The sequence below is a fragment of the Gobio gobio genome, assembly GCF_949357685.1.
Source record: "Gobio gobio genome assembly, chromosome: 4".
Classification (NCBI taxonomy): domain Eukaryota; kingdom Metazoa; phylum Chordata; class Actinopteri; order Cypriniformes; family Gobionidae; genus Gobio; species Gobio gobio.
The window spans coordinates 16,320,308-16,348,302 of NC_137100.1; the positions used below are offsets into that span (position 1 = coordinate 16,320,308).

Below are 27,995 nucleotides of genomic sequence, written 5' to 3' on the forward strand. Positions count from 1 at the left end.
AACCCAATGTAGAGAGTTTCCAGACGATCCGTGTTTAGTGTAACACTTTTTGACAACATCGGGTGCCGATACAGAAATGTGGGGGAAACGGTGTTAAACATTTATTGGGATTCCGTGCACAGTCACTGAAGTTTGAGATTCTACGTTTGAAAATATATGATCGTTATGTCTGCGGGAAAGAAAGGAAGCGTGATCTTCTCTGGATTCAGGGCGCTGGGGCTTTACTCTAATCATCTGGCGCACGTGCTTCGCTTCCATAAGAAACATGGAGAGTTCTATGTGGTCACTGCTATCGGACAGTGTTTCCACACATATAATGTAAGTGCGAATTCAATAAATGGCACTCAGTCAAAACAACCTCTTATACAATATTTCATGCTACGTTTTTAATGTCTGACCTGTTTTGAACCTCTTCAGTGGTACCAAGTTACCGTTATTTTAAGTACTTGGGAGAAACATTTAAAATCCATGGTAACGTCACATAACTTAACCTAAACCTAACATGCTTGGTACTATAGCTCTTGAAGGTAACTTACCATAGAATATAATGTAAATACCTTGGTACATGGATTTCTGTGGTCTGGTTTATATCAAAGCACGACTGGTACAGTTATTGTAATATTATGGTATTGATGGAAAATGTAACACGATATGTCCGCACCCATATTGTAACTATCCAAAATACGATGGTAGTACCATGTCCAAAAACAAAGTAATACCGGTAATATTTTGATTTACAGTGTCCTTGTTACATACATGTACGTACCATAGTAATAACAGTAATTGTAATTGTGTACCATTGCATGCAACTATCATACCCTAACTCTATAGTAAGTACATGTTGTTAGTTAATATTACCCAGTACTTAAATATCATTACATTGTATTTCTATACAAGCTTTTCAATGAATGTACCATAGTATTGACATCACTGTACCACCACAGGTACTCCAAGGTACGTCTAAGAATACCATGTAACTACCGTGGTACTACAGTACTTTTTTACTGTGGTAGCACAGTACCAGTAGTTTAGGCACTAATTAAACTGGTTTAGATATGCATGTGACTGTTTTTGTGTTGTCTCAAAGTGACATTCATTTTGTGAATACCTTGGCAACACATAATTTTTCATTGTCTTAGTTGCATCATGTCACATTTATTATGTTGTTTATATACGTTGTTCAATATTAGTTAGCGCTGGGGAAAAATTAATCGTGATTAATTGCATCCAAAATAAAAGTTTGTGTTTACATAATATATGTGTGTGATAATATAAGTTGTGTAATAATAATTATAAGTTGTAATAGTGTAATAACTTATAAATAATAAGTAAAATAAAATAATATGGCTTTTTATTAATTAATTTATTGATTTTTATTAATTAATTTATGGTAATGCTTTCAGTGCAATATAAAATGAACCCGTCTTTTTTGTTGCAGGTAAAGAAACTTGGAATCGTTGCCGTCAGTAAGTAGGATTCAGTACATTTATTCCCTGATTACAGCACATTTTCTGCACCTACATGGTCAAAATATTATAGTTTCCCATGTGCATTTGATTGAAACAGTTGTGATAACCACCTATACAGGTAATGCCCTCCCAGAAGACATTTCATTCCTGGCGGCAGATCGTATGCTTGTCTATGCTGCATATGGAAAACTTATCTCAGCTTTTGCAAAAAGCAAAGAGGTAAAGTATAAAAGTCAATAGTTAGCAATGTACTGTGCTCTTAAAGGTGAAGTATGTAAGATTTTTTTCATATATAAATAAATTCTCTTAACCCACAGTTTATTGTGCATTGACTACTATTAGTATGCCATTTATGGATTTATCTCCTACAAAAATGTGAACATGAGTCTCCCAGGCACCATCAAAACATTGAGAGCGGTCCGCTAAGATATGTCAGTCTCTTTCCAGCTCAACCTATAGAGAGAGTTGGGGTTTGGCTACTAGTGATGCACCGAAATGAAAATTCTGGGCCGAAACCGAAAATTTAGGATGCACTTGGCCGAAAACCGAAACTGAAGCCGAAAAATGGCTTCTTTTAAAAACGTATACCTATAGTGCTGGGCGGTATACCGGTTCATACTGAATACCGGTATTTATTTATTTTATGATATGAATTTTTAAGGATACCGCAATACCGATATATGTCGCTTAAACAACGTTCGGAACGCGGCGCAGCGCGTCATTGTTTGAGAGGGGACCCATTTCATTGATGCACTGTAGTAAGAGCAGTCAGTGCACAGTTGAGATCGCATTACAGCACAGCCTATGGCTGAATCCTATACTCTCATTCACTATTCCCTAAATTATCACTTTATTTGAAGGAGTGAATGAAAACGTGCGTGAAGTCTGACAGCGTTGTGTATACATCGGCTGTACACTCGTTATTGCGGTGCAATGGGATAGAATGAGTGCACTCAATAACGTCCACTAGGGTTTAGGACACCAGTGCTACAAAGCGCTGTCCCCTCCAAATAATGCCATTGAGGTTGCTATTTGAGGTTATAGGGGGCAATTTTGTATTCAGCCCTTGATTACAGTGGAGAATTCAAATTACACGCGGTGCGCGAGAGAGAGCGGTTTCTGCGCTGAGCACCGTGATAACAACGCTCACCACATGGATCATATAGCACTGATATAGACCGGAGCGAGCGCGTTTACATTTTTTATATTTCATAAACTGTAGTGCTCTAGACATGAACCAGAAGCGTGTATGCGCGCATATTTCATCACGTCTTACTAAAATGAAATGTATGCACTGGATTACACTGATACAACCGTATGTCTGATCACGAACGCGCTGACACGATGGATACTGCTACACAAAAGACAATGAATGATGTAAGTTAATAAATAAATTGACAATTCAAAGAAGAATGGGCAAAAAAGTAACTGCTTTATTCTTTCTGTGTTTAACTGATGTGTGTCATTCGTTCAGAGAGTGCTCTTAAGAAACTGCGTTTCTCTTCGTTTGGGCAGTTTGTTGTTATATAGGGTTAGATTTTTAAAATGCATTAAGGTGCCCTCAACTCAACTTTTAATATTCAGGTGTCTGTAAGTATGACTCTGAGCGTGTTGCAGTTCTGTGTTTTATTGGTTGTTGTCTCTCCACAGCATCATTTTGTGGGGCTTTGTAAACCTGTATTAACTCTAGTGTGTAATTTTTCTACAATATTCACTCGTCATGACAGTAAAAAAGGGCATTCTAGTTAATCTATTGCAGTATTTACTCTCTCAATCAGTAGAAAATGTGATTAACACCTTGTCATGCATAGGGGAAAAAAAAAAAATACCGTCAGATACCGTGAAACCGATATAATTTAGAATATAAATTTTTGGTCATACCGCCCAGCCAGCACTATATATATATATATATATATATATATATATATATATTTTAATGGATCTGAAATGAAAAATCACAAACCAATAGAATAATCAAACTTTTATTAAGTTCCATAACAAAACCTAAAATATTTTTAACAATAAATATAAATAATAATACCAAATAATATTATTCATCAAGTTTTATGTTCCTTCAAATAAAGTTGTTTTTTAACAGATCCACACTTGAATAATTATTCACAATCTGAATAACTGCACACAAAATCACAGAATGGTTCCCATTAAGAACATGAGATTCTGCACTGAATAGTCTCTCACTGTCTGTGCTGTTGCTTGGGGCTAGGGGTGTAACGGTACACGTATTCGTATTGAACTGTTTCGGTACGGTGCGCTCGTGTACCGAACGGTTATGAATGCAATCTTTAACATTTCACATTCGGCTTGTTTAAAGCGCGGAACACACTTCAATCCGAGTTCCCACACGAACATATTGAGTATTCAGTCCATTTTATCACGAAATTCAAACGGTAAATGCCGTTTTAACGCTCAATAATGTGACGGGACTGATAGACGCAGTCAGTTCAACTTCAAGCGGCAGCGCGTGAGTGAACGCGATCATCTCTTCCTAAAGAAATGAATATCTTAAGGTATGTTGAGGATACATTACAACTTACTGAAACGTATCATATGTTGTGTAATCGCTCCATCGGTGTTTCAACCGCGGGAAGACAATAAAACAGCTTGTAAACAATGTAATGTAGAATCACGTTTACCTCAGAAGTCATTCAGTGTCCACAGCTGTGAGTTCACTTGAGAGATCAACTCTTTCACTGAATACATGCACTATATTAGCCTATATATTCGTTATGTTAGCCTATATATATTCATTATAAACTACTTAGCCTGTTCGTGAAGTCTTGTTTATTTAATGTATGTTTAAATAAACCTGTCATGAAAATTACAGCCACTAAATTTCAACAACGAATTGGAGAAAAAATAATAATAATTAGATTTAGATGTTAATGCAAAAACTGCCTTATGTGAAGCTTATGAGTGTTGATTATTATATCTAAAAATAAATAGCAAATGAATTTAGGCTAATAGTTTGGGCTCTGTTGTTAATCTTTAATAGCAATAGGTAAGTTAGGGCTCCCTATATAGTTTACAGCATTATCTTTAAGAAACTTTTAATTATAACTGAATTCATTTAAGGACAGACACTATTTTTTTTTCATTAAAAAAAAGCAATTTTGTAAAACTGCTGTACCGAATCCGTACCGAACCGTGACTTCAAAACCGAGGTACGTACCGAACCGTCAGTTTTGTGTACCGTTACACCCCTACTTGGGGCAGATAAATACCTGCGTGCAATCCGCGCAAGCAATGGAAAGCGGCCTTCGTTCGTGTGCCAGTAGTCAAGGGGATTGTCGCTTCTGGCAATGGGTAGTTCAGCTAAATACATCTCTATTTGTTCTCATACTGCTGACATGCTTAATCTTTGATAGGCAGACGCATGATAATAGCTCGACCGTGAGTGAAACCTAAGCGCTTGCGCACGGATGGGAGGGGTGGGTGACATTCATTTTCGGTTTACGGTTTCGGCTGTTTTTTTTATTTCGGCCCGAAACCGATAATGCCCTTTTTCGCCCGAAATTTCGGTGCACCCCTGGTGGCTACTGTAGCAGACAGAGCCAGAGAGTGTTTTAAAGGGATAGATTCTGCATTAATTACTCGCCTTAATGTCGGTCCAAACCCGTAAGACTTTCATTCATCTTCAGAACACAAATTAAATCTGAGAGATTTCTGTCCCTCCGTTGACAACTACACAACTTTGACACTTCAAAAATGTTATAAAGAGATTGTAAAAACTAATTCATATGAATCGAGCGGTTAAGTCTACATTTTTTGAAGAGACACAATCGTGTTATTGTTATATGATGAACATATTGTATTTATATATTTTATTCATTTATCCATTTACCACAACTGATGTTGAGGTGATGAATGTTTATATGTGAATTAAAACAAATTCAATCTGTTCATTATATAAAGCGATCGTGTCTCTTGAAATTTTTTTGGGACTAAACTGCTTAATTCATATGGATTTTTATGCTCACTTTATGAACTTTTTGAAGCACAGAAGTGTTAGTTGCATAGCTGTCAATGGAGGGACAGAAAGCTCTCCGATTTCATCGAAAAGATCTTCAATTATGTTTTGAAGATGAACGAAAGTCTTACGTTTTGAATGACATGAGGGTGAGTAATTAATGAAATAATTTTCATTTTTGGGTGAACTATCCCTTTAACCAATGTGGGACCATGACTGATGCGTTGCATGGGAAAAGACATTCAGCTTCGACTACAGAAGTGCATGCCAAAATTCACTACATTTAGATCTTCAAATTTTAAAAAGCTCATGAACATGTCAAAGCAAACAAGGAGCTCTATTAGCCTACACATTTGCGTTCTTATGACGCATAGCAACACAGCTAAAAGTTTTCCTAATATTTTGGACCTTTTATCGAAAGTAGCCTGCTTTTACCTGTTGAGACATGGCTTCACAAGCACTCATAACTAATAGCTGTTTGTAATGTTTGAGTTGGGGAGGCGCGACTCACGAAAGGCACATTTTCTTGTAATTCCGCTTGGTTCCATTAGTGTCGCAGAAACTACATACTTCACCTTTAAAGGATTAGTTCACTTCAAAATGAACATTTCCTGATATTTTACTCACCCCCATCTCATCCAAGATGTTCATATCTTTCTTTCTTCAGTCGAAAAGAAAATACGTTTTTTTTTTTTTGCGGAAACATTCCAGGATTTTTCTCCATACCATTGACTTCCATGGCAACCAAAATGTTGAAGGTCCTAATCAATGCAGTTTCAAAAGCACTTCGAAGGGCTTTAGAGGCTTTGCACGATTCCAGACGAGGAATAGGGTCTTATCTAGCCAAACGATCAGTCATTTAAAAAAAAAAAACGAACAAAAAAAAACTAAATTGCTCATCTTGCGTTGCTCTGTGACACACCATAGATTGTGCAATCACGTCGAAAAGGTCACACTAGACGTAGGCGCAAGTACTGCCCCAAGCAAACGTGCGAGGACTAATACAAGCACCCTTTACCAAAAAACACTCCATCTTCAACTTCAAAATCATCCGACATCGTTGTTTTACCTTTTTTTTTGCTGAAGGATGTTTGTATTAGTCTTCGCGCGAGCGCTTGTAAACATGGGGGTGGTGAAGTCTAGTGTGAAGTTTTCGACGTGATTGCGCAATCCTTGGCACGTTGCAGAGCAGCGCAAGATGAGCAATTTAGGTTAAAAAGTATATAATTTTGTTTTTGTTTTTGAAAATGACCGATCGTTTCACTAGTTAAGACCCTATTCCTCGTCTGGGATCACGCAGAGCCTCTGAAGCCCTTCGAAGCCCTTTTGAAACTGCATTGATTTGGACCTTCAACATTTTGGCTGCCATGGAAGTCTATGGTGTGGAGAAAAATCCTGGAATGTTTTCCTGAGATGGGGGTGAGTAAAATATTAGTTTTCATTTTGAAGTGAACTAATCCTTTAAAGATGCACTAAAGAGACTTAGTCAGAAGTAATGTTTTTACTCTTGCATCCAGGTTGTTCACACATACACAGGCCATCAAGCTGATGTACACTTACTGTTGCCTTTCGGAGATCATCTCATTTCTGTTGACAAGGACAATATTGTCATCATTTGGGATGTCGAGTCTGGAGGTTGGTTTGTTATTTTTGCTATGTTTAAATTTCTTTATCTTCACAGTGCATTGTAATATGTTCTGTCAATCTTACTGCAGAAACGTACCTGCAGATTTCATATGACAAAGCATCATTTGAGGTCTCTGCCATGATGCACCCGAGCACCTACCTGAACAAAGTCCTGTTTGGAAGCAGTCAAGGAATTCTTCAGTTATGGAACGTCAGATCAAAGTATGCACTTCTAATGAATGCTCTGTGCCTTTAAATGATAGATTAATTGTATGAAGGTTCTTTTTTGATAATTTGCATTGCTTGTAATGACTTTTCAGTAAACATTTTTGGTTCAACTCTTACGAGTTGAAGCTCACCAAAGCATGCCATGCAAGTCATATTCCATTCCGAACAGTTTTTAAAAAAGAAAAGGAGAAATTCTGTCACAGTGCAAATATTATTCTCATTATTCTCAATGATGATTGTTTTAAATAATAAAACAAATCTTCCTCTCTTAATCCAGCAAACTCCTGTGCACATTTCCTGGCTGGGCATCTGCTGTAACTGTTCTTCAACAGGTTGGTCTCAGTACTTTCTTTCTTATTATTCTTTACCCTGTGTACATTTAAAACTACACACATTCATAATTGACTGATTCAAAAACAGCACCTAAAAATAGTACAAACGGAATCCATGAAGGTGGTTGAGTCAAGTAACTGACAGATATCCAAACAAATAAATGTACTGAATATCTATAACCTTTTCACAACACTATCAAAGATGATTCAATCCTCTAAAAGATATTGTGTCCCATTTACAGGGATGTTTTCAAACTCGTTAAGTTTGAAACTCAAAAGTTAAAACCAAGTCGGTTGGTGGACGATCCATCAGCCATCCCTACTTTAATAGATCAATGACAGGGCTACAGACTGTGCCTAAAACGGTCTCAAATATTTAGCGAGAGTGAGTTATTTTTGGTTTCCAGTGAAGGATCCAGCGCGTTGTAGGTAGTAACTAAAGGCTGCAAAGAATCGTAAATGTGGAGAGAACGCGGCGATAGAAAATCTGAATAAACGTTTGTAGTCAACATTTTAAACTGGATGACTACGAACACCGTGTTTTTATTTTCAAACGGAGGGGAAAAACTAGAAGAAACTGCAATTCTGTCAGTTCTGCCCAACCCCCGAAGTCAAACACTGTACATGTAAGAAAGCTGTTGCCATAGTGTTCCACTTTTACCATAATGCTGTTTAAAGAGTAAACAGTACGATACAATTTTCAGTGATAAACCCTTACAATAACTTTTCTGTTAATAACCCTTTATCGATCCGACTGTCTGTGGCGGGGATAAAGAAATGTGGAAGTATAATCTGTAGTTTTCACAAATGCACTGTAGCTGTCAAAAGTCTGCCGAATTATACTACCGACTGTATGATACCGACTATACTATACTAAATGATTGCATGTGATTTTTTTTTCTTTTTCTTATAGGAGCCAAATGCTCCTTAATTTTTTTTGTTGTCCGTTAGCCCTGAATAACAGGTAGTGTGTTGTGTTCTGTTGAAATTAATCTCTCCAGAGTCCAGCTGTGGATGTTGTGGGTGTCGGTTTAGCATCTGGCCAGATCATAATTCACAATATCAGATTTGATGAAACACTGATGAAGTTCCAACAAGACTGGGGTCCTGTCACAGCTTTATCCTTCAGGACAGGTAATGTTGTTACCTAGGCTTCACAAAGTGTATACTTTACTTTTCCCATTATATTTCACTTACTTTGTCTTTGCCTTGCAGATGGGCATCCAATAATGGCATCTGGCAGTCCTATTGGACACATAGGGCTGTGGGATTTAGAGGAGAAGAAACTAAACAGTCAAATGCGAGATGCTCATACAACAGCCATCGCTGGCCTCTCATTTCTTCAAAATGAACCCCTCCTGATCACCAACGGAGCAGACAATGCCATACGGGTTTGTGTTGTTTGCTCGGGCTTGGTTTTCATAATGTAAATTATTGTGTATTATGTCAGTAAACAATGGTGTGTGTGTGTGACGTAGGTGTGGATTTTTGACGTTTCCGGAGGCGATGGCCGTCTTCTAAGACATCGGATTGGTCACAGCGCCCCACCAACAAAGATTCGGCACTATGACCAGAACGGCTTGCACATTCTTAGCGCAGGTACTGTCATAACCAGTACATTATGAATATACAAGCCATATAAGTGCAGATAATTGTATTTAAGCATAATGATCTCAATATATTTTTTCTTCTCATAATAGGTCAAGATGGTACTTTGCAGTCATTTTCAACCGTTCATGAAAGGTTAAACAAGAGTTTGGGGCACGGTAATAAATACTTGGCATTTTCTTGTTAGTGAATGTAAAGGTAAAGTGTGTAATGCCTTTATAACTAGCATCACCAAACAGAATTGCACCAAAAAGAATTAGATGCCTTGCTATGGTGTTCTTTAATTATTTTTATACTTTTGAGTTTAATAATTTTGAGTTTGTTCAGATTATTAGTATTAGCGATGCTTACCTTGTTTCCAAACACTCTTAAATACCCTTCAGCCTTAATTTTCCATCATTCAAACTACCCAGTCAATTATTTTCTAAATACTTATTACTGATAGTCCCGCCTCCAAATTCACACCAGTGGTTGTTGAATGCTGCTATATCTCTCAGTTAAACAAACAGCACTCTGTTTGTCTTCATACTCTTCACAAAGTCAGCCTACAATTGGCTTTCTTGTCTTTGCCCATTACATTTGGAAAAAGTGAAAAAATTGTTTAAAATTGCACACTTCACCTTTTCAGCACTTGATTATGGGCATTTTCACATTGTAAAGACAATAGATGTCATTTTGTTTTGCCCCAAGGAGTATCTTCAATGGTCTTTTTTACCAACAGGCACCCTCAACAAAACAAAAGCTAAAAAAAAAGGTGTGAGGTACGACATGGAAAAACTTCCAGCCATCACAACTTTTGCCTCAGGTGTGATTAAATTATTTCAATTTTAAATTAAAAATGTATGTTTTTAAAATGATTAGATGAAAATTCTGTCATCAATAACTCACCCTCATGTCATTTTTTTTCATCTTTGGAACACACTTGAATATATTTGTAATATTCTCTCATTATTTTTGTCCTTTCATTTGAAAGTCCACACAACCAAAATGTTCAAGCTTCTAAAAGTACATAGACGTTATAAAAGTAATCTATATGAATCAAGTGATTTGGTCCAAGTCTCACTTTATATGATGAAAAGATTTAGGCTTTTGTTTGCATATAAACTTTGATCAACACACATGCATAGAGCAAATCATATATGGTAAATGGAAGCTCAATTATGCATGCTTGATGTGAGAACAAACCTCATAGTTTCCCACAAGTCATTCATGCACGTTTGGATAATATGAAGCTTCTTAAAATATCTTCATTTGTTTTTTGAAGACAAACGAAAGTCTTTTAGGTTAGGGAGTAAATGATGACAGAATTTTAATTTCTTTAATTTAGTTTTAAACTCTGATCATCTCTTCATATCCAAAACAGTGTTAGAATTAGATATAACTCTAATAGAATACAACTAAAATATTGAAAGTCATAACTGTGTGTAATGCTGCTGATATGCATTTAAGCCTACTGATGTTCTTTTGTATAGAAACGGCTCGTCAGAGTGACTGGGATGGCATTATTGCATGCCACCGTGGTTTGCTTAGGACTACGACATGGAACTACCAGAAAGGTTCAATGGGTGCTCACAGGTTGGAGCCTGAACGCTTTAACAGGAACCCCATCATCAATGTCCATGCAACCGTAAGTGTGTAGATGTGATATATGTGTTTACATGATCATTAAGTTAAATAACGGATGACCTTCAATCAGATTTGGTCATATGTTGTCCAGGCTGTGGATATCACCTCGTGCGGGAACTTTGCAGTGATTGCACAGTCTTCAGGACACATTGATGTGTACAACATGCAGTCTGGTTTTCATCGAGGAAAATATGGAGAGGACAAGGGTAAGTTAACCAAAGCTGAACTTATGGGGCGAAATAGGTGTCAATTCCAGTCTGATATTAATAGCATTTTGTGTGTGTGCAGCGCATGAAGGGCCTGTGCGTGGGGTCGCTGTGGATGCGCTGAACCAATTGACTGTTAGTGTGGGAGCAGATTGCCTTCTGAAAATCTGGAAGTTTAAATCTAAGGAGCAAATACATAACCACAGCCTGCCAGCCGCCCCGGCGTCATCTCAGCTTCACAGGGACAGGTATTAGAGACATTAAAGGTGCAGTAGGCGATTTCTGAGAAACACTGTTGATATTTGAAATCACCACAGCAAACAATCCCCTAACTAAAGGGATCACAGTCCTATCGTGATAGCTCCGCCCCAAAATTCACAAACACTATGCAACACAGGTATCTCTGCCATCATGAGAGTATACACCCCTTACTGCTGATTGGCTACAAGTGTGTTTTGGTGCTCAGTCCAATCCACTTTCAACAGCGTTTCTTGGAAATTGCTCACTGCAACCCCATTTTTAATTTAAAAGGCAGAATGAATAAATAACATTTTAAAAACATGTTTTTATGGTACAGAAGATTTGACCCTCTAGCAGTTGAATCATGAATCTGTAAGTGGAGCATTATTTTGGTAATTACGTGAGATGGGCTTCAGCTCAGCTCTTCAGCGTGGATGAACATGATGGTTTGAGGCGTACCCGGCAGTGTACCTGTTAGGCCTGTTGTGATTATTAAATATAACCGTCTGATCATGGTTATTTGATTTAACTGTGATTATATCAGACAACCACGATTATTGTGCACTTTCAGAAGACACAAGAGGCAGACGTATACCAAAAGAAATAGACACAAAGTTCACACTCATTTGTGACAATTATTTAATGAACGAAACATACAAAAATCATCATTCAAATTTCATAATCGTGATAGCCCTCATACCCGTGCTTATGGGTGATAATTTTATTTGAGAAAATGTCACTAGCAATTGTTTTTAAAGGGGTCCTACAAGGCCCATTTTTACAAGATGTAAAATAAGTCTCTGATGTCCCCAGAGTGTGTATGTGAAGTTTTAGCTCAAAATACCCCACAGATAACCTCATGCAGACATGCTCTAAAAAGGTCAGAAACGGTTCAGCCTTTTATGGTCAAACCGGAGTTGGACAATGATGGAGAGACTCAAGAAAAAGTGACAACATGTAGAATGCAACAGGACGACTGAATAGTTGATGAATTTATCTTGCCCATGTGGAGTTAACTATCTTCAAGTCATTGATTAGCATATTCTGTCATGATAATCTATAAATCGCTGGTGTGGGAACTGTAGTAAGATGCTTAGTTTAATTCCGGTTTTAACTTAAGTGGCCATCTTGCTTTTATCCACTATTAGTACAAGCATGTTGTAGCGGACCCTGTCCGAATGATGGCCAAAACTTAAATGATGAGTTTTATGAAGTTTATTGTTCATCTGACAAAAGATGAAGCGTCTGTTTTCACTCCAGAAAATCAATGTAAGAGATGAATATAGCACAGTACAAGAAGTGCGCATTAAAGTATTATCCATAAACTCTCTCTCCCAAATTTCACAATAAAACTTGTTACAACTAATAGTAAACAAATATATATACAGACCGTATGCCTTTTCAGGGGGTGCTTATAAACTTTATATCCGTAAAAAAAAACAACTCCGTTGAACTGTAATAAAGTGCGCGCTCTCCCTTGCATTACTGCCGTGACCAGTATCGCTCCGGAGACTATAAGCTGGATCACGAAAAATTGGTACTGATCCATCCTTGAGCTTTGACTTTTTAGCAAAACCTGCCTTGAATTGTCCCTCCTTCAGGCAACGCACCTGCATTGCTTACAAGACATTGTTGTCGCTGCTCTGGTGCGGAGAAATGGCGGACAGTGTACAACTGGCTGAGGGCGGAAACTATGCTAATACGGAACTGTCTGTCAGCACCGTGGGTGGAAACGTGCAGATTAAGGGGCGGTTATATTATAATAGATCCCCTTCCTACGTCAAAAGGGGAGAGAAATCTGAATGGCTCGTTTTCACATGCTTGCAGAAAAATGCTTACCAATAAAAGTTACTGGGTTGTCCTTTTTCACGTTTTCTGGGTTGGTAAGTGCACCAATAATCTGATTATAGCACTTAAACACAGGAAAAGTCAGATTTTCATGATATGGCCCCTTTAAAGGTACACTATGTAACTTTTTTCAATACAACATCAATCCTTCTTCCAAAACGTGTTTTCGTCTTACCTTGATTCACTATGGTAAACTTCTTATAAGTGTTTATATTTTAGACCTGTCGCAATGTTTTTTTTATACTACAAATTACATGTACACGTCGCTTGTCCGCGCGTGTTTCGTCATATCCATAAATAGAGAAAAGTTGTTCTGGCTACTTTGACGCATCTATGGTGTGGGAGTGGCATAGGTTAGCAAGAAAGGTTGACATGGATCATCTAAATAACAATGTCTGTTTAAAAAAAAAAAAAAAACACTGAACAGAGGAGAGTCTGCTGGCAAAAAGAAAATGCGGCAGAGCTCGTAATAAAATGAGAATCAACATGGGCTTGGCTTTTCGTAGATGCGAGAACTGAGGGATTGGAAATGTTATAAAAGCGATGTGGAGATGGCGTTTTTATTATTCAACAGGTGAGTAAGGTATTTTAATTTAACTGTTAGAGCCACATATGGCGATTTATATGACAGGGTACCCGTGGGATCTTAAAAAGTCTTAAATGTCTTTAAATTCAAAATAAAAATTTTAAGGCCTTAAAAGTCTGAAATTCACTGAAGTATTGAGTTCTAGGTCTTAAATAATTTTAAACGGGTCTTAATTTTCCTACGTCCATGTAACGCTACCTCTTGCTCATTGAAATGCTCCCGCAGCGTTTTAGAGTGTGTGTGTTGTTGTTAGTTTGTTTTTTCGCTAGTGAGAGACCAACATGCATCTTATATTGCAGCCAATCAGCTTTCGTGTTATTGGCGCGAGTCTCTTTCGGATTGTACCACAGACACATTAAACAGAGTTTATTCTTCAGCTTCAGTTCTCCATTTCTTCCAGTTCCGCGATCGTGAAAGCGAAGGCGAATCTTTCTTACCTGCTATCTCGCATAATGACCAAATAAGCACAAAAAAAGAGTTTAAAAAGCGACGTAAACCCTGAATTAATTCGCTATGTCAGACTGGCTGTGGATTCTGTGCATGCGTTTGCCGCCTGTCAGCGCTCGCGCGAGTGTACCGAATCTAGGCTCATTACTGTAGGTCTTAAAGTGAAAGCAACCCAATATAGCCGAGCCTATACCCACTCCTGTAGATGTCGTTAATATTAATCAAACAACAACAACAACGGGGAAAAACAAACAGTAGCCTACCTAAACTTAAAGCACTGTTTGTATCTGTATATTTAAGTTGTATTTATTTGTCCTATTGTCAAACAAGATTCATGCATTTTGTGTGCTTTATTGCCATGTGAGACTATTGTGCATCTAATATAATGATATGGTAAATGTGGCATCCTAATTATGAAAAAAAACATGTATATACCGGTCAAAAATTTGAGAACGGTAAGATTTTTAAAATGTTTTTAAAGAAGTCTCTTCTGCTCACCAAGGCTGCATTTATTTGATCCAAAATATAGCAAAAACAGAATTATTGTGAATTTTTTTTTTCTTCTTTTTTTTTTGCAATTTTAAATAACTATTTTATATTTTAAAATGCAATTTATTTCTGTGATTCAAAGCTGAATTTTCAGCATACAATCCTTCAGAAATAATTTTTTTACTTTCTATTTCAGATAAATGCTGTTCTTTAGAACATATTTTCACAGCATGTATTTTTTTACACAACTGTGTTCAACACTGATAATAATCATAAATGTTTGTTGATCATCAGATTCTCATATGAGAATGATTAGTGAAGGGTCATGTGACACTGAAGACTGGAGTAATGATGATAAATTCAGCTTTGATAACAGGAATAAATGACACTTTACTATATATTCACATAGAGGACAGTCACAACAGAACTGTCACAATATTACAGCTTTTTTGTATTTTTAATAACATAAATGCAGTCTTGGTGAGCAGAAGAGACTTCTGTAAAAAACATTATAAAATCTTACCATTCTCAAACTTTTGACTATGAGGAAGTGCAAGTTTACTAATACTTTGTTCAGTTTGAATAAATTAATTTGCTAATTAGTAATTTTGTGATTCTGCGTTTCCTTTTGTACGTTTTTTTTTTAAATTGCGCGATATAGGTCTTAAATTTAATTCATAATGGTCTTGAAAAGGTCTTAAAAAGTCTTAAATTTGACTTGATGAAACCTGCAGATACCCTGTATGAGTTAATTGGAAAGCGATGAAGCGCTGTGCTGAAATTTATTTTCAAGGAAGTACCGTGTCTATTAATTGGTATAGCTACAGTAACGTCTTCAGCTAGTCAGCTTCTGATCCTTTCCATCTAAACTGTTTTTTATCTCTTAAACCTCGTAGTGAAGTTTTATGAGCAATAGGATAACCATATTCGTCCACATGGTCATGCAGAGCCGAAGCACAACCAAAATGCAAAATTCTTGCAGTTTTGTTTTCTGCTAGAGGGCCACACATTACATAGTTACAAGATGAGCATAAATTCAAAAAATGCGCTCAATTTTGGTGATTCCGATAAGAAGACATGCACATAAACTATGATGGGAGCACATTTACAGAATAAATCCCTCAATGCACAACAAAAAAACTCATGTGACTTTGCCCCAAAGTTTTTTTTTTTAACCCAATGTCATAGAGCTCTATTTAAGATGACAGTGATGTTGATTTATGCTTGATCTCTCCAAACAGCGGGATGCTCGCTATCGCTCTGGATGATTTTTCCGTTCACATTTTGGATATGGAGACTAGGAGGATTGTTCGCAGATTCTCTGGACATCGTGGGCAGATCAGCGACATGGTGAGCTTCAGCTTCAACTACATGATTCAAATAGTCTTTGGCTATTCTCAACCATTCATTTTACTTGGAATGACTCTTAGACTACTTTTGTGGTTATTTTTTGTCATTGTTAAATACTTTTTCTTATATGGAACAGAATAGTATTGTATGGAACAGAAGTCGAATGTGTTTTGCATGAGTAATAGTAAATGATGACTTCTTTTTTGGGTAATATATTTGGGTGAATGAAGTATACGCACGTGCTTATGAAGTGTCTCATTTATGCTTTTTGTTCAGACATTTAGTCCAGATGGACGTTGGTTGATCACAGCATCTATGGACTGCACCATCAGAACTTGGGATCTTCCATCTGGCAGGTACAAAGTTTAAAGTACAGACCAAGGCTTTTCAGCTGGCAGCCAGTGGGCTCTACAATTAATGGATAAAATCGCTGTACTATTGAGATAATAAATATTTGCTAAGGAAAAACACCCAAATTAAGAGAATTCAAAGACATTAACCTACGCTATTGTGGCACATGAGTAAAGACATAATAAAAAGTGGCATTACAAGTAATTATACATGAAACCATGAAGTTGGTGCTTCAAGTTAAAACTGTTAAGATGATAGGAAAATGTACATACGAATTGGACTTTATAAATTTTATCTTTTTTATTAAAGGTGTCATGAACTGCCTTTTTTTATGTATACTGTTGTCTGAGGTCAACTTATGACATTTGCATGGTTTTTACATTCAAAAACATCATAATGAATAAGTAATAGGCTATTTTCTACCCTGGTTTTGAGCCTTTCTCATGGAACGCTCAGTTTTTATGGGCATACCGCACCTTATGATTGGATAAGCTTTGCATATTATAATGAGCGATCGGCTCCCCCGTGAGTATGCGTGAGGAATTGTTTTGATAGCATGTTGGAAAACGACAACCAGAATGATTCGCCCACAGGGCTCGCAAAATGTATTTATCAAACAAACACAATGATTTATCTCTTTCACCCGCAATTTATTGGAATGTTATTTTTTTATTACTTCGCCCACCTGATCAGTGGATATAACCGCAAACCGTGCATCACTAACACACACGCACAAGCCTCACTGCAGGGTCAGACAAATCAGAATGATCAAAAATACAATCGCGGAAGTTTTGAAGTCAAGAGAGTGAACAACACACATCAAGAAAGGAATATTATTTCACTGTTAAAGATAGCCCGTCGGCAGGCCGGTGATATCTTTTGGTAGCCTGTCTGGAAACGACATAGCCCCGGGACGTTGGGCTTTGCGAGCCCTGTGACAACGTGGGAAGTTATGTTCAGTTAGACACATACACATAATCAATAGATATAAAACGATCTGTAACCATGCAATACTGTCACATATAAAAAAAATATTTTTTACTCACATAATTGTGTTGCTTCATTCATTCCTGTAATCTCATCCTTGTCAGCAAACCCAGTCTCTTGTTTACAAAGGAATCCGTGGTCAAATGAAGGAATAAACGCGCAATGTCTTCCCCACATGAGCTGGATATTCATTAAAAATAATGTTCATCCATGCATTCATAATATTGGAATCCGAATTAAGCTTATGCAGCATGTTTATTGCTTGGAAGTTCGATCCGGTTTAGCTCCACGTAGGCCTATGTTATTTATCTACATGCCATGCACAAATCGGTGGGCGGGGCTACAGAATCAGGCATTCGTCTTCTTCTGTTGAGGCGGCATTTCACCACACTCTGACATCACAGCTTGGCACAATCTGAGATTGAGCGTTTGCTGGGCCTGGTGTCAATAAAAGCTTTTCAGCTCCGAAACTTACAGGATATTCTTATATCACGATTAACTTTTATATATCAAAGGCTGAATGAAAAGTTGATTTCTCAATTCATGACCCCTTTAAGTACCTGATCCTACCTTTATCTATATAGCACATTTCACAGATGCTGTGTGAAGACATTTTTAACATAGACATTTTTTTTGTCTATGTTAAAGGGTTAGTTCACCCAAAAATGAAATTTCTTCCATTAATGACTCACCCCAATGTTGTTCCACACCCGTAAGACCTCCGTTCATCCTCGGAACACAGTTTAAGATATTTTAGATTTAGTCCGAGGGCTTTCAGTCCTTTGAATGTAAGTGTAAGCACACTTTGCTGTCCACATCCAGAAAGGTAATGAAAACATCATCAAAGTAGTCCATATGTGACATCATTTGGCTAGTTTGACTCTTTTGAAGAGTCGACAATACATTTTGGTCCAAAAATAACAAAAACTAAGACTTTAGTAGTTTTATTATTTTAACTAAGACACACGCCACAGTGACGCTGCTGACGTAAGACACTGTGACGTGTTATCTGGTGCGATAGCAGGGGTGCGATAGCAGATACCAGATAACACGTCACAGCGCCTTACGTCAGCACTGTGGTGCGTGAACGCGGATTCAAACTAAACCGGAAGAGAAGACAATGCTTAATAAAGTCTTAGTTTTTGTTATTTTTGGACCAAAATGTATTGTCGACGCTTCAAAAGAGTCTAACTAACCAAATGATGTCACATATGGACTACTTTGATGATGTTTTCATTACCTTTCTGGATGTGGACAGCAAAGTGTGCTTATACTTACATTCAAAGGACTCAAAGCCCTCAGACTAAATCTAAAATATCTTAAACTGTGTTCCGAGGATGAACGGAGGTCTTACGGGTGTGGAACAACATTGGGGTGAGTCATTAATGGAAGAAATTTCATTTTTGGGTGAACTAACCCTTTAACATGCTACTTTACAATGGAAGTGCTCAGATTTAATGAAAATTCCCTCTCGATTGTTCTTTTGGATAATCTGGCCCTGAAAGTAAGTAATTGTAGAGCCCAGGGATGAACCTACATTTGTGTCTTGTAACATGCATGTTTCGTAATGCTTAGAGTGGAAAATTAGATTGCATCACTGTCATTCTACTACAAACCACAAAAGTAGCCTTTTGAGGGAGGGAAAGACCAGGCCAGTCCAGTAACACCTTTTCCACTTTCTATATTATTGACTGGTTAGATATTTGTGATGACCTTTTCTGTTTAGTCAGTCACTGATACTTTTCAAAGTAACCAGTGAAACCAAATTCAGAGATAATTATTATCTTGCATTGATGCGGCCATAGTGACATTTAGTATGTCGTATATTTTTTGTTTGTCTAACGGGGATTCCTCCAGCCGATGAAGTCCCCTCTGGCCCAATTGAATGATTGAATGATTTCCTCTTCACACTTTCACACACTTCCACTTTCTCTGGCTGTCTTTCATAGCTTGGTCGACTGTTTCCTGGTAGACGCGGCAGCCGTCAGTCTCAGTATGTCCCCTACCGGGAACTTCCTGGCCTCGTCGCATGTTGACGGCCTAGGTATTTACTTATGGTAAGAGATTGCCTTGCAGATACTGTGTCTGTCAACTCTTGTTTTTACTTTTCCAATTAGTTATTTCACACACATATGGTTAAGATGAGAGCGGTTGAATTTTGTTAAACAAATGGCGCATTTATCTTATCATTTTATCATGACTGAACAGTGAAAAGGTAATGAGTTAATGACATTGTAAATTGAATCTGCTGATGTATAAATGGCTTTATATTTGAAGAATTAAACATTTCGTTTTTTTTAAGTTACTTTACATGCTGCTTTTTGCTGTGAAATTTTTATAAAGTAAATGTAAGAATAACATTTAAGCTTTCAAGATGAATAATTACTGTACTGAAGTAACTTGGGTTTACGTGATTATCCATACATAATCATGTTAAAATGTGCATATCAAATGATACATCAGACTTCTGAGAAATGTTTATTTGTACATCTCTCAAACGTCATATTATTGCATTGCATATATATTGCATATAAAAACGACAGAGTTTTGGTCATAGTAAGATGATAAATACTAAGACATTAGTCAGAGATATTGAGTGCAACAGATTTTTCTCATTGATGTCTCACTAATATACTTTTCGAGCTGTCAGAATTTGATCTTACTTTTTGGCCATATAAATATCAGCAACTGCACCAAGGAAGGTGTTTTTTTCCCTCAAATATGAGCACCATATTTGTTCTATATTATTCTGTGTGAGCCATAAAAGCCTGGTGTGTCCAATACTCAACAATAAAGCATATGCAGGATTTATGTTTTATATTTATACAGATGTGGACAAATTTGTTGGTACCCTTGGTAAATATGAACAAAAAAGCCTGTGAAAATAAATCTGCATCGTTAATCATTTAGATCCTTTTAGTTATTTTTTATTTTATTTTTTTTATCCACAACAATCCAACCTTTCATTGAAGAAGTATAAGAATTTTAAATGGGAGAAAATCTCATTGAAAATCTCATGAAATAAATGTTTTTCTCTAATACACTGAAAGTCCCCAAAAGTCGGCTTGTTCCTTTAATCCTACCCATACCTAAATTTAACCACAACAACTACATTACTATTACTAAGCTGTAAATTAAGAGTTTATTGATGCAGAAGTTGTAGTTAATAGTGAATATGTGTTCCCCAAACTTAAGTGTCACCATATATATTTTTTCTGACATTATTTCATATGTTAAGTTTTATAGAATTATTGGTATGGTAGTGTACTGTTCTAAACATAGCCTGTCATGACCCAAGTATTATGATTCAAAGAAGTTGCTCTATGGAATATTGTATATTCCCTAAGGAATATTGTTTTGTTCTTTTCTAGGTCCAATAACACACTGTGCAGTATGGTGTCATTGCGCCCTCTACCTGCAGACTATGAGCCGACTGTGATCATGCTTCCAGGCACTTGCCCAAGCAGAGGTGCAACCACAGTATCATATTGATTGTAATTTTAAAACCATTTAACTTGATAATAAATCCCTTTAATTTTGTGCTTGTGGACAGAAACAGAAGAAGAGGAAGTTTTAGATGTTGACAGCTCTGAGATGGCTGAGTACATTTCACCAGCACAGCTGGATGAACATCTGGTCACACTCTCGCTGCTTCCTGACTCGCGCTGGAAGAACCTGCTGCATCTGGACGTCATCAAGGTATTTTGCTTGTAAAAATGGCAAAAACACAAAAGTGGTCTGTGCTTGAGTGTGAGATGTTTGATATGCCACTACAAAGCCTTAAAATGTTTGAAAATCTTTATCTACAGAAAAAGAACAAACCCAAAGAGCCTCCAAAATTACCCAAAGCAGCACCCTTCTTCATTCCCACCATTCCAGGGCTGGTGCCCCAGTTTGCTCTGCCTGGCACACCCTCAGAGGACCAGGTAAACTCTCTTTTGATGGTGTGTCTCTTGAGTTTTTAGTATAGTATTTATTGTTGTTGAAAATAAATAAATTATAAGATTATACAAATCAGGAGTTTTCCATTTTTTTGATGCCTAAGAAAAATAACACTTCGGCCTGGTTTCACAGACAGAGCTTAGATTAAAGGATTAGTTCACTTTTAAAAAACTTTTGCTGATAATTTACTCACCCCCATGTCATCCAAGATGTCCATGTCTTTCTTTCTGCAGTCGAAAAGAAATTACGATTTTTAATGAGAACATTCCAGGATTTTTCTCCATATAATGGACTTCAATGGGCTCCAAACGGTCCAAATGACAGTTTCAGTACATCTTCAAAGGGCTTTAAATGATACCAAACGATACCAGACAATGAATAAGGGTCTTATCTAGCGAAACGATCAGTTTCTGCGAGAAACCGAGCAGCATTTATGCCATTATTTTACCTCTTAACAGACGAACGTGATCGTCTCTGAGCTCCGCCATAACTTCCGCTAAGTGAGGTCAAAATACGAGCATGGTCATAGATGTATACGTAGATGCCTCATTAGCGCCTGCACGGATCAGTAGAATGAGGCATCTATGATCGATATATCTATGACCACGTTCGTATTTTGACCTCACTTAGCGGAAGTTATGGCGGAGCTCAGAGATGATCACGTTCGTCTGTTAAGAAGTAAAATAATAGCATAAATACTGCTCGGTTTCTCGCAGAAACTGATCGTTTCGCTAGATAAGACCCTTATTCATCGTCTGGTATCGTTTAAAGCCCTTTGAAGCTGTACTGAAACTGTCATTTGGACCGTTTGGAGCCCATTGAAGTCCATTATATGGAGAAAAATCCTGGAATATTATCATTAAAAATCTTAATTTCTTTTCGACTGCAGAAAGAAAGACATGGACATCTTGGATGACATGGGGGTGAGTAAATTATCAGCAAAAGTTTATTTAAAAGTGAACTAATCCTTTAAGCCATGATTAGGCCTTAGTTCAATTAGAACATTTAAGTAGATTTTATAAACATGCCTTAGAAAAAACTTTACATGTGTGCATCTTGAGACAAAACAATAGCACTAACATGACGGTGCAAATTGCTTTCAGTTAAAACAGCTCAATCATGCATTTTAGTCTGGGACTATGCTTCGCCTAAGCCTTGTCTTTTCTTTTTTTTTTTTACTATTTATAATATGAACTATATATCATATATACATTATAATATGAGTGATGTGAATAATGTGAATGTATATTTATATAAAATGTATATTTTTTTTCTTAGTCTAAAGTTGTCAACTTGGGAGTGTTGGCACAGAAGTCCACCTTCTACCTTCAGCTTGAGACTGCTTTAGACAGCAACTCATGTAAGTCCCTTATGTTGTTATTTGAAATGACACTGTACTGTTAAATTTGCAATTTGCATCACATTCACTGTGTTGATCATCTGTTTTCTCATGACAGATGAGGAGCCTGTGAAGCTGTTGAGAGAGTTGGGTCCCTCTGCCATTGAAACAGAACTTCGGGCCTTGTCTCCAGATATGGGTGGAGATGTCAGAGTTATGCAGAGCTTCCTCAGGATGATCAGCAGCATTCTTCAGTCCAAAAGAGATTTTGACCTGGCTCAAGCCTACCTTGCATTGTTTCTCAAGGTACGATATAAGCAATCTGCTGATGTTTTTCCCTCAGATTTCAATATGATTACACATACAATTTTTAACATAAACTTCTTAACACATAGCTTTGTATTGGACCTTAAAGCCAAAGCTAATAGTTTCTGGCCAAACTAGCCATGACTGCTGGTTGCTTAGTTTCTGTTTCTTTCTAATCGCGCTGAGGGGATTCTGGCTCACTTCCACCAGATGGTTTTCCTTGAAAATATGTATATTATATTCAGGGCTCAATTTGAGGGGGGATGGTATTAAGAAAATGACGGAGTTGATGGCTGTTTCTATCCAGTTATACAGAATAGAAAGAATGCATGCTATAGCCTACGTCTGACTGTGAGGGATGCGAGAGAGAGAGAGACTGGTGCTCAGTCTGATTGGCCTGTTGCTACGCAGCCCCATACGCAGCAGAGTGCGTTGCACTGCACTGTGTGTTGTGCCTCAGTAGACCTTCTGTTGGCTTGGACCAGATGGGATAGGGTGTTGGTGTCGATGCACAAGGGCAACAAAGGCTGTCTCCATTTTGTGATTTGTACCTCCTGGTTGGTACATTCTCACCACACGTCACACTATATTCCTGCCCATTTCTCCTGCATCCAACATGTTGATTTATCAGAACTGATTGTTTGCTTACCATCTAATATAACCAAAGCTTAATATGTGGCCTTGATAGGAGATGATCAACGATATTCGCTTCACCAGTTACTGGTCATGTTTTGGCTCATCAATGTGTATATTATTGTAGTATCAATAAACGTGTTAATAAAAATAAACATGATCTTTTATGTATTTTGTGTATATATATACACTGATCAGGCATAACATTATGACCACCTTCCTCATATTGTGTTGGTCCCCCTTTTGCTGCCAAAACAGCCCTGACCCATCGAGGCATGGACTCCACTAGACCCCTGAAGGTGTGCTGTGGTATCTATTTGTGGCAGAGTGCATTATCGTGCTGAAAGAGGCCACAGTCACCAGGGAATACCGTTTCCATGAAAGGGTATACATGGTCTGCAACAATGCTTTGGTAGGTGGTACGTGTCAAAGTAACCACCACATGGATGGCAGGACCCAATGTTTCCCAGCAGAACATTGCCCAAAGCATCACACTGCCTCCGCCAGCATGCCTTCTTCCCATAGTCCATCCTGGTGCCATGTGTTCCCCAGTTAAGCGACGCACACGCACCTGGTCATCCACATAATGTAAAAGAAAACAGGATTCATCAGACCAGGCCACCTTCTTCCATTGCTCCGTGGTCCAGTTCTGATGCTCACGTGCCCACTGTTGCCGCTTTCGACAGTGGACAGGGGTCAGCATGGGCACCCTGACTGGTCTGCGGCTATGCAGCCCCATACGCAACAAACTGCGATGCACTGTGTAGTCTGACACCTTTCTATCAGAACTAGCATTAACTTCTTGAGCAATTTGTGCTACAGTAGCTCGTCTGTTTGATGGGACCACACAGGCCACCCCACGTACATCAATGAGCCACTGTTCCTTCCTTGGACCACTTTTGATAGATACTGACCACTGCAGACCGGGAACACCCAACAAGAGCTGCAGTTTTGGAGATGATCTGCCCCAGTCGTCTACTCTAGCCATCACAATTAGGTCCTTGTCAAACTCCTTACGCTTGCCCATTTTTCCTGCTTCTAACACATCAACTTTGAGAACAAAATGTTCACTTGCTCCATAATATATCCCTCCCACTATCAGGTGCCGGATGATGAGATCTCAGTGTTATTCAATTCTTCTGTCAGCGGTCATAATGTTATGCCTGATCAGTGTATATAATATAAACTTAAAATAATGTAAATATTAAATATAATAATACAATAATGCAATAATTATTACAAATATTAAATGTAATAATGCAATTCGTTTTAAAACATAAAAAAAATCTCTTCCATTTATAAAAGGGCTTCAACAAATATCAGATAACACTGATTCTTGAGAAAAGGGATAAAACATGTCAACTCCGTCATCATAGTGTAATAGTTTCTGTAAATAGTTGTGGGATAAATCTTGCAATTTTCATATATTTATTAGGCAGCTGCAACTGAGGAAAGAAACTAAATTGCTCCACTGTGCAACACATGGTTTAAGGTGGAACAAAATTCTATTTTGTCAACTCAGGTTTGTCAGGTTTTATGAATAATGGTTGTCTAGTGCTCTCAAAAAAAAACTGTATAATGTGATTTATTATGTTTTTTGCATATGGGGAATTCTTCTAATGCTGTTTCATGATTCTATTTACATATACTGCATATTTTTGCGGTGTCAACACCGTCAGTTTTTGTCAACTCCATCAGTATTTTACACCGTCAGGTGAAGGTTTTCGTTATTTTGAAAGAAATGTCTTATTCTTTTTTTTTTTTCAATTTATTGTGCAAAAATGTTAAAACATAAATGGAACTACATGATATTATGTCTTAATTACCTAAGAACATTGGTGATATATGTTTAATATTAAAAGGAGGGAGGAGAATTAAGGAATTTAGGAACTGGGTTGTTAATAATGGTGTGAAAACAAAAAACAAACAAACAGAGAAAGTATTTTATGACTTATCCCCTTTTTAGATTCAATTAAATTAGCATGCTTTTTAGTGTGTCTGACGGAGTTGACACAAATTAAGTTCTAATAAATATTAATTTTTAGAAAAAATATTTAGAAATAAGCCTGTTCTCCTTTCATGGTTCAGTACCTGAGACCTTTGCCTACAAAAATGCCCATTTTTAATAATGTAGGTTTTTTTTTTTGTACCTTATCTCAACAATCAGTGTGTGTTCTATGTTCTAATAGGTTATTATTCTGTCACAGCGTTTTTACATGATTGTAAAAGTTGTAATGTTGCTGGATAGGACACACTGGATTTGTTTGGGTTTTAAGCAGCAGATGGCAGCAAATGTATATGAAAATATTTCCCATTATGGTTTATAGTTCAGCACCTTGCCAGTCTCCCTTATTTCTGCACTATAAATACTGCTAAAAGTAGTCACTATATACAGTCATTTTAATTTTAAAATCATCTAAACATCATCTAGTAATTCATAAATGTTTATTTCTCGCAATGCTGTTTTTTCTGTGTCAGCTCCATCTTCGGTTCATCGCAGACCAGCCCGAACTGATGGAGGAGGCAGAGAGCGTGTCGGCGAACCTGGAGGAGATGTGGATATCCATGCAGGCGCTCTTAAACCAGAACATTTGTCTGTTGTCTTATATCAAGAGTGCACTATTATAAAGCACCTTTAATTCAATGTAGATCTTTTGCATTTCTGAGAATCTTGACTTTTTGTATCAGACTAAAAGGCCTTGCCCTATTTTGTTAATACACATTAAAAGTATTCCAAATCTATATGTGAGTTTTCTGCTAATAGTTTAAACATCATTGCACTCACATATATTGCATAGTGGGTCTTGAATGGAGGAGAAAATATCAAACCAAGCCTTAAATTTGATATTTTATCATCTAAAGCAGTGATATTCATACTATAGCAGTACCGGATACTACTGTACATAATATATCTGCTATACATATGCACACACCTACATCCAAAAGGATCCTCCATCATCTTCCAGTTCTTCTCATTTTGTGTGACTGAGCAGCAAGAAGTGAATGTGTGAGATGAGAGTGATGCTGGATTGTGGTTGTTTTGTGTTGAGCAGATACTGAACAGATGGGTCTCTGTGTGTGGGAGCCCAGAACACTCCTGCACTGCTTGAGCTTTAAAGGATGACCAGTCATGCAGGCCAGTACAGATTTGGAGTACGTGTGGGTGATTTCTTCCTCATAGCACATTTAAATCATCACTGAAAGTGGCATATTTGAAAAATTTAAGAAAAAGATCCTCAATAATGCACATTAAGTCAAAGTCGGTAAGGGGATTTCTGTCATTCAAATGAAAGAAGACTGAAGTAAATGTACATGCTTTAGAGGTCGGGTAATAAATGCTTTAATAAAACATGTTTTTTCTGAATAACTAATAACAGTATTTCCAAAAAAAAGGACTTTGGATCGGATCTTAAAGGATAGGTAAAAGTATTGGGGTGGTTGAAGATTGCCATATATGAAAACTGGTAATAACATAATACAGTAATGTAAATCGTTCTGCCAGACACCGTTTAAAAAACAAACTAACATATAAATTAACTGCAACAAATCTTACTATAATGTACATTTTGGCTTAAATTATATATATATATGTCTTCATTTGGCAGTGTATGCATTTTATTGAATTTTGTCAGTAAAGGCTTGTATTTTGTATTAATTCATGTGATAATAATATTTTGTATCAATCTATGTCAACGATCTATAAAAAAAAGTAGTAAATAATGACTGCAATTTATCGATATACATGCTATACTGATCCATAGGTAAGATGCCTCATGCCTGACAAGACTTAACCAAAATTCTGCCATCACTTAGTGGTGGTCAACTAGTTCGGGATTCTTATATATATATATATATATATATATATATATATATATATATATATATATATATATATATATATATATATATATATATATATATATATATATATATATATATATATAGATGTTTTAACTGAAAGCAACTTGCATTGGCATATCTTAAAATATTAGTTAGTGCCACGGTTTATTACTAAGGTTATAAGGTTATATATAAGGTTATAAAAAGCCACTTAAATTATTAATCATGAAAAGTGCCAGGATATAATATAATTTGGAATAAAAAAATCCTGACACCACTTGAATCTGAATCTACAGGAATATCACAGGTTTTTTTTATTGTTATATTACTATATAAGCTTTTACACTTTATCGATACATTCCATACTAATCCGTAGGCAAGGTGCCTGTGCAGTGCATTGTTGCTATCGTTACCTCAGCAATCTGTTCGCAAGCTTTTTTTTTTAGCTCCTTTTCATGGATTTAGTTTATGAAAACATTGTTTCAAAATCGCAGTTGAAAATAAATGTAAAAAAAAAAAACTTTTGGTGGGATTAAAACCTTAATGTCAACCCA

General features: G+C 37.0%; 1 protein-coding gene across 2 annotated transcripts; it reads left to right on the forward strand.

Moving 5' to 3' along the window:
* Nucleotides 1-36: 36 nt before the first annotated feature.
* wdr36 (WD repeat domain 36) lies at nucleotides 37-27,302 on the forward strand. 2 transcript variants are annotated; one of them, XM_079814628.1, is made up of 23 exons: nucleotides 37-318; nucleotides 1,439-1,466; nucleotides 1,588-1,688; nucleotides 6,975-7,092; nucleotides 7,173-7,305; nucleotides 7,589-7,643; nucleotides 8,645-8,777; nucleotides 8,859-9,034; nucleotides 9,122-9,242; nucleotides 9,344-9,409; nucleotides 9,973-10,056; nucleotides 10,724-10,878; nucleotides 10,969-11,083; nucleotides 11,166-11,331; nucleotides 15,935-16,043; nucleotides 16,320-16,399; nucleotides 19,331-19,438; nucleotides 20,753-20,850; nucleotides 20,935-21,080; nucleotides 21,191-21,307; nucleotides 22,602-22,683; nucleotides 22,781-22,968; nucleotides 26,080-27,302. In XM_079814628.1, exons 1-23 carry the CDS (start codon nucleotides 157-159, stop codon nucleotides 26,227-26,229), a joined length of 2,691 nt encoding a protein of 896 aa, XP_079670754.1. In that variant the 5' UTR covers nucleotides 37-156; the 3' UTR covers nucleotides 26,230-27,302. The 2 variants fall into 2 exon arrangements, with proteins under 2 accessions (XP_079670754.1, XP_079670755.1); XM_079814629.1 differs by having other exon boundaries at nucleotides 20,941-21,080.
* Nucleotides 27,303-27,995: the final 693 nt, after the last annotated feature.

Bases quoted from the DNA above. Each gene is read 5' to 3' on its own strand.
- wdr36 (XM_079814628.1), top strand. From the start codon at position 157: ATGATCGTTATGTCTGCGGGAAAGAAAGGAAGCGTGATCTTCTCTGGA. The intron at 319-1,438 runs GTAAGTGCGAAT...TTTTTGTTGCAG, and splicing joins AGTGTTTCCACACATATAAT to GTAAAGAAACTTGGAATCGT. The intron at 16,044-16,319 runs GTGAGCTTCAGC...CTTTTTGTTCAG, and splicing joins GTGGGCAGATCAGCGACATG to ACATTTAGTCCAGATGGACG.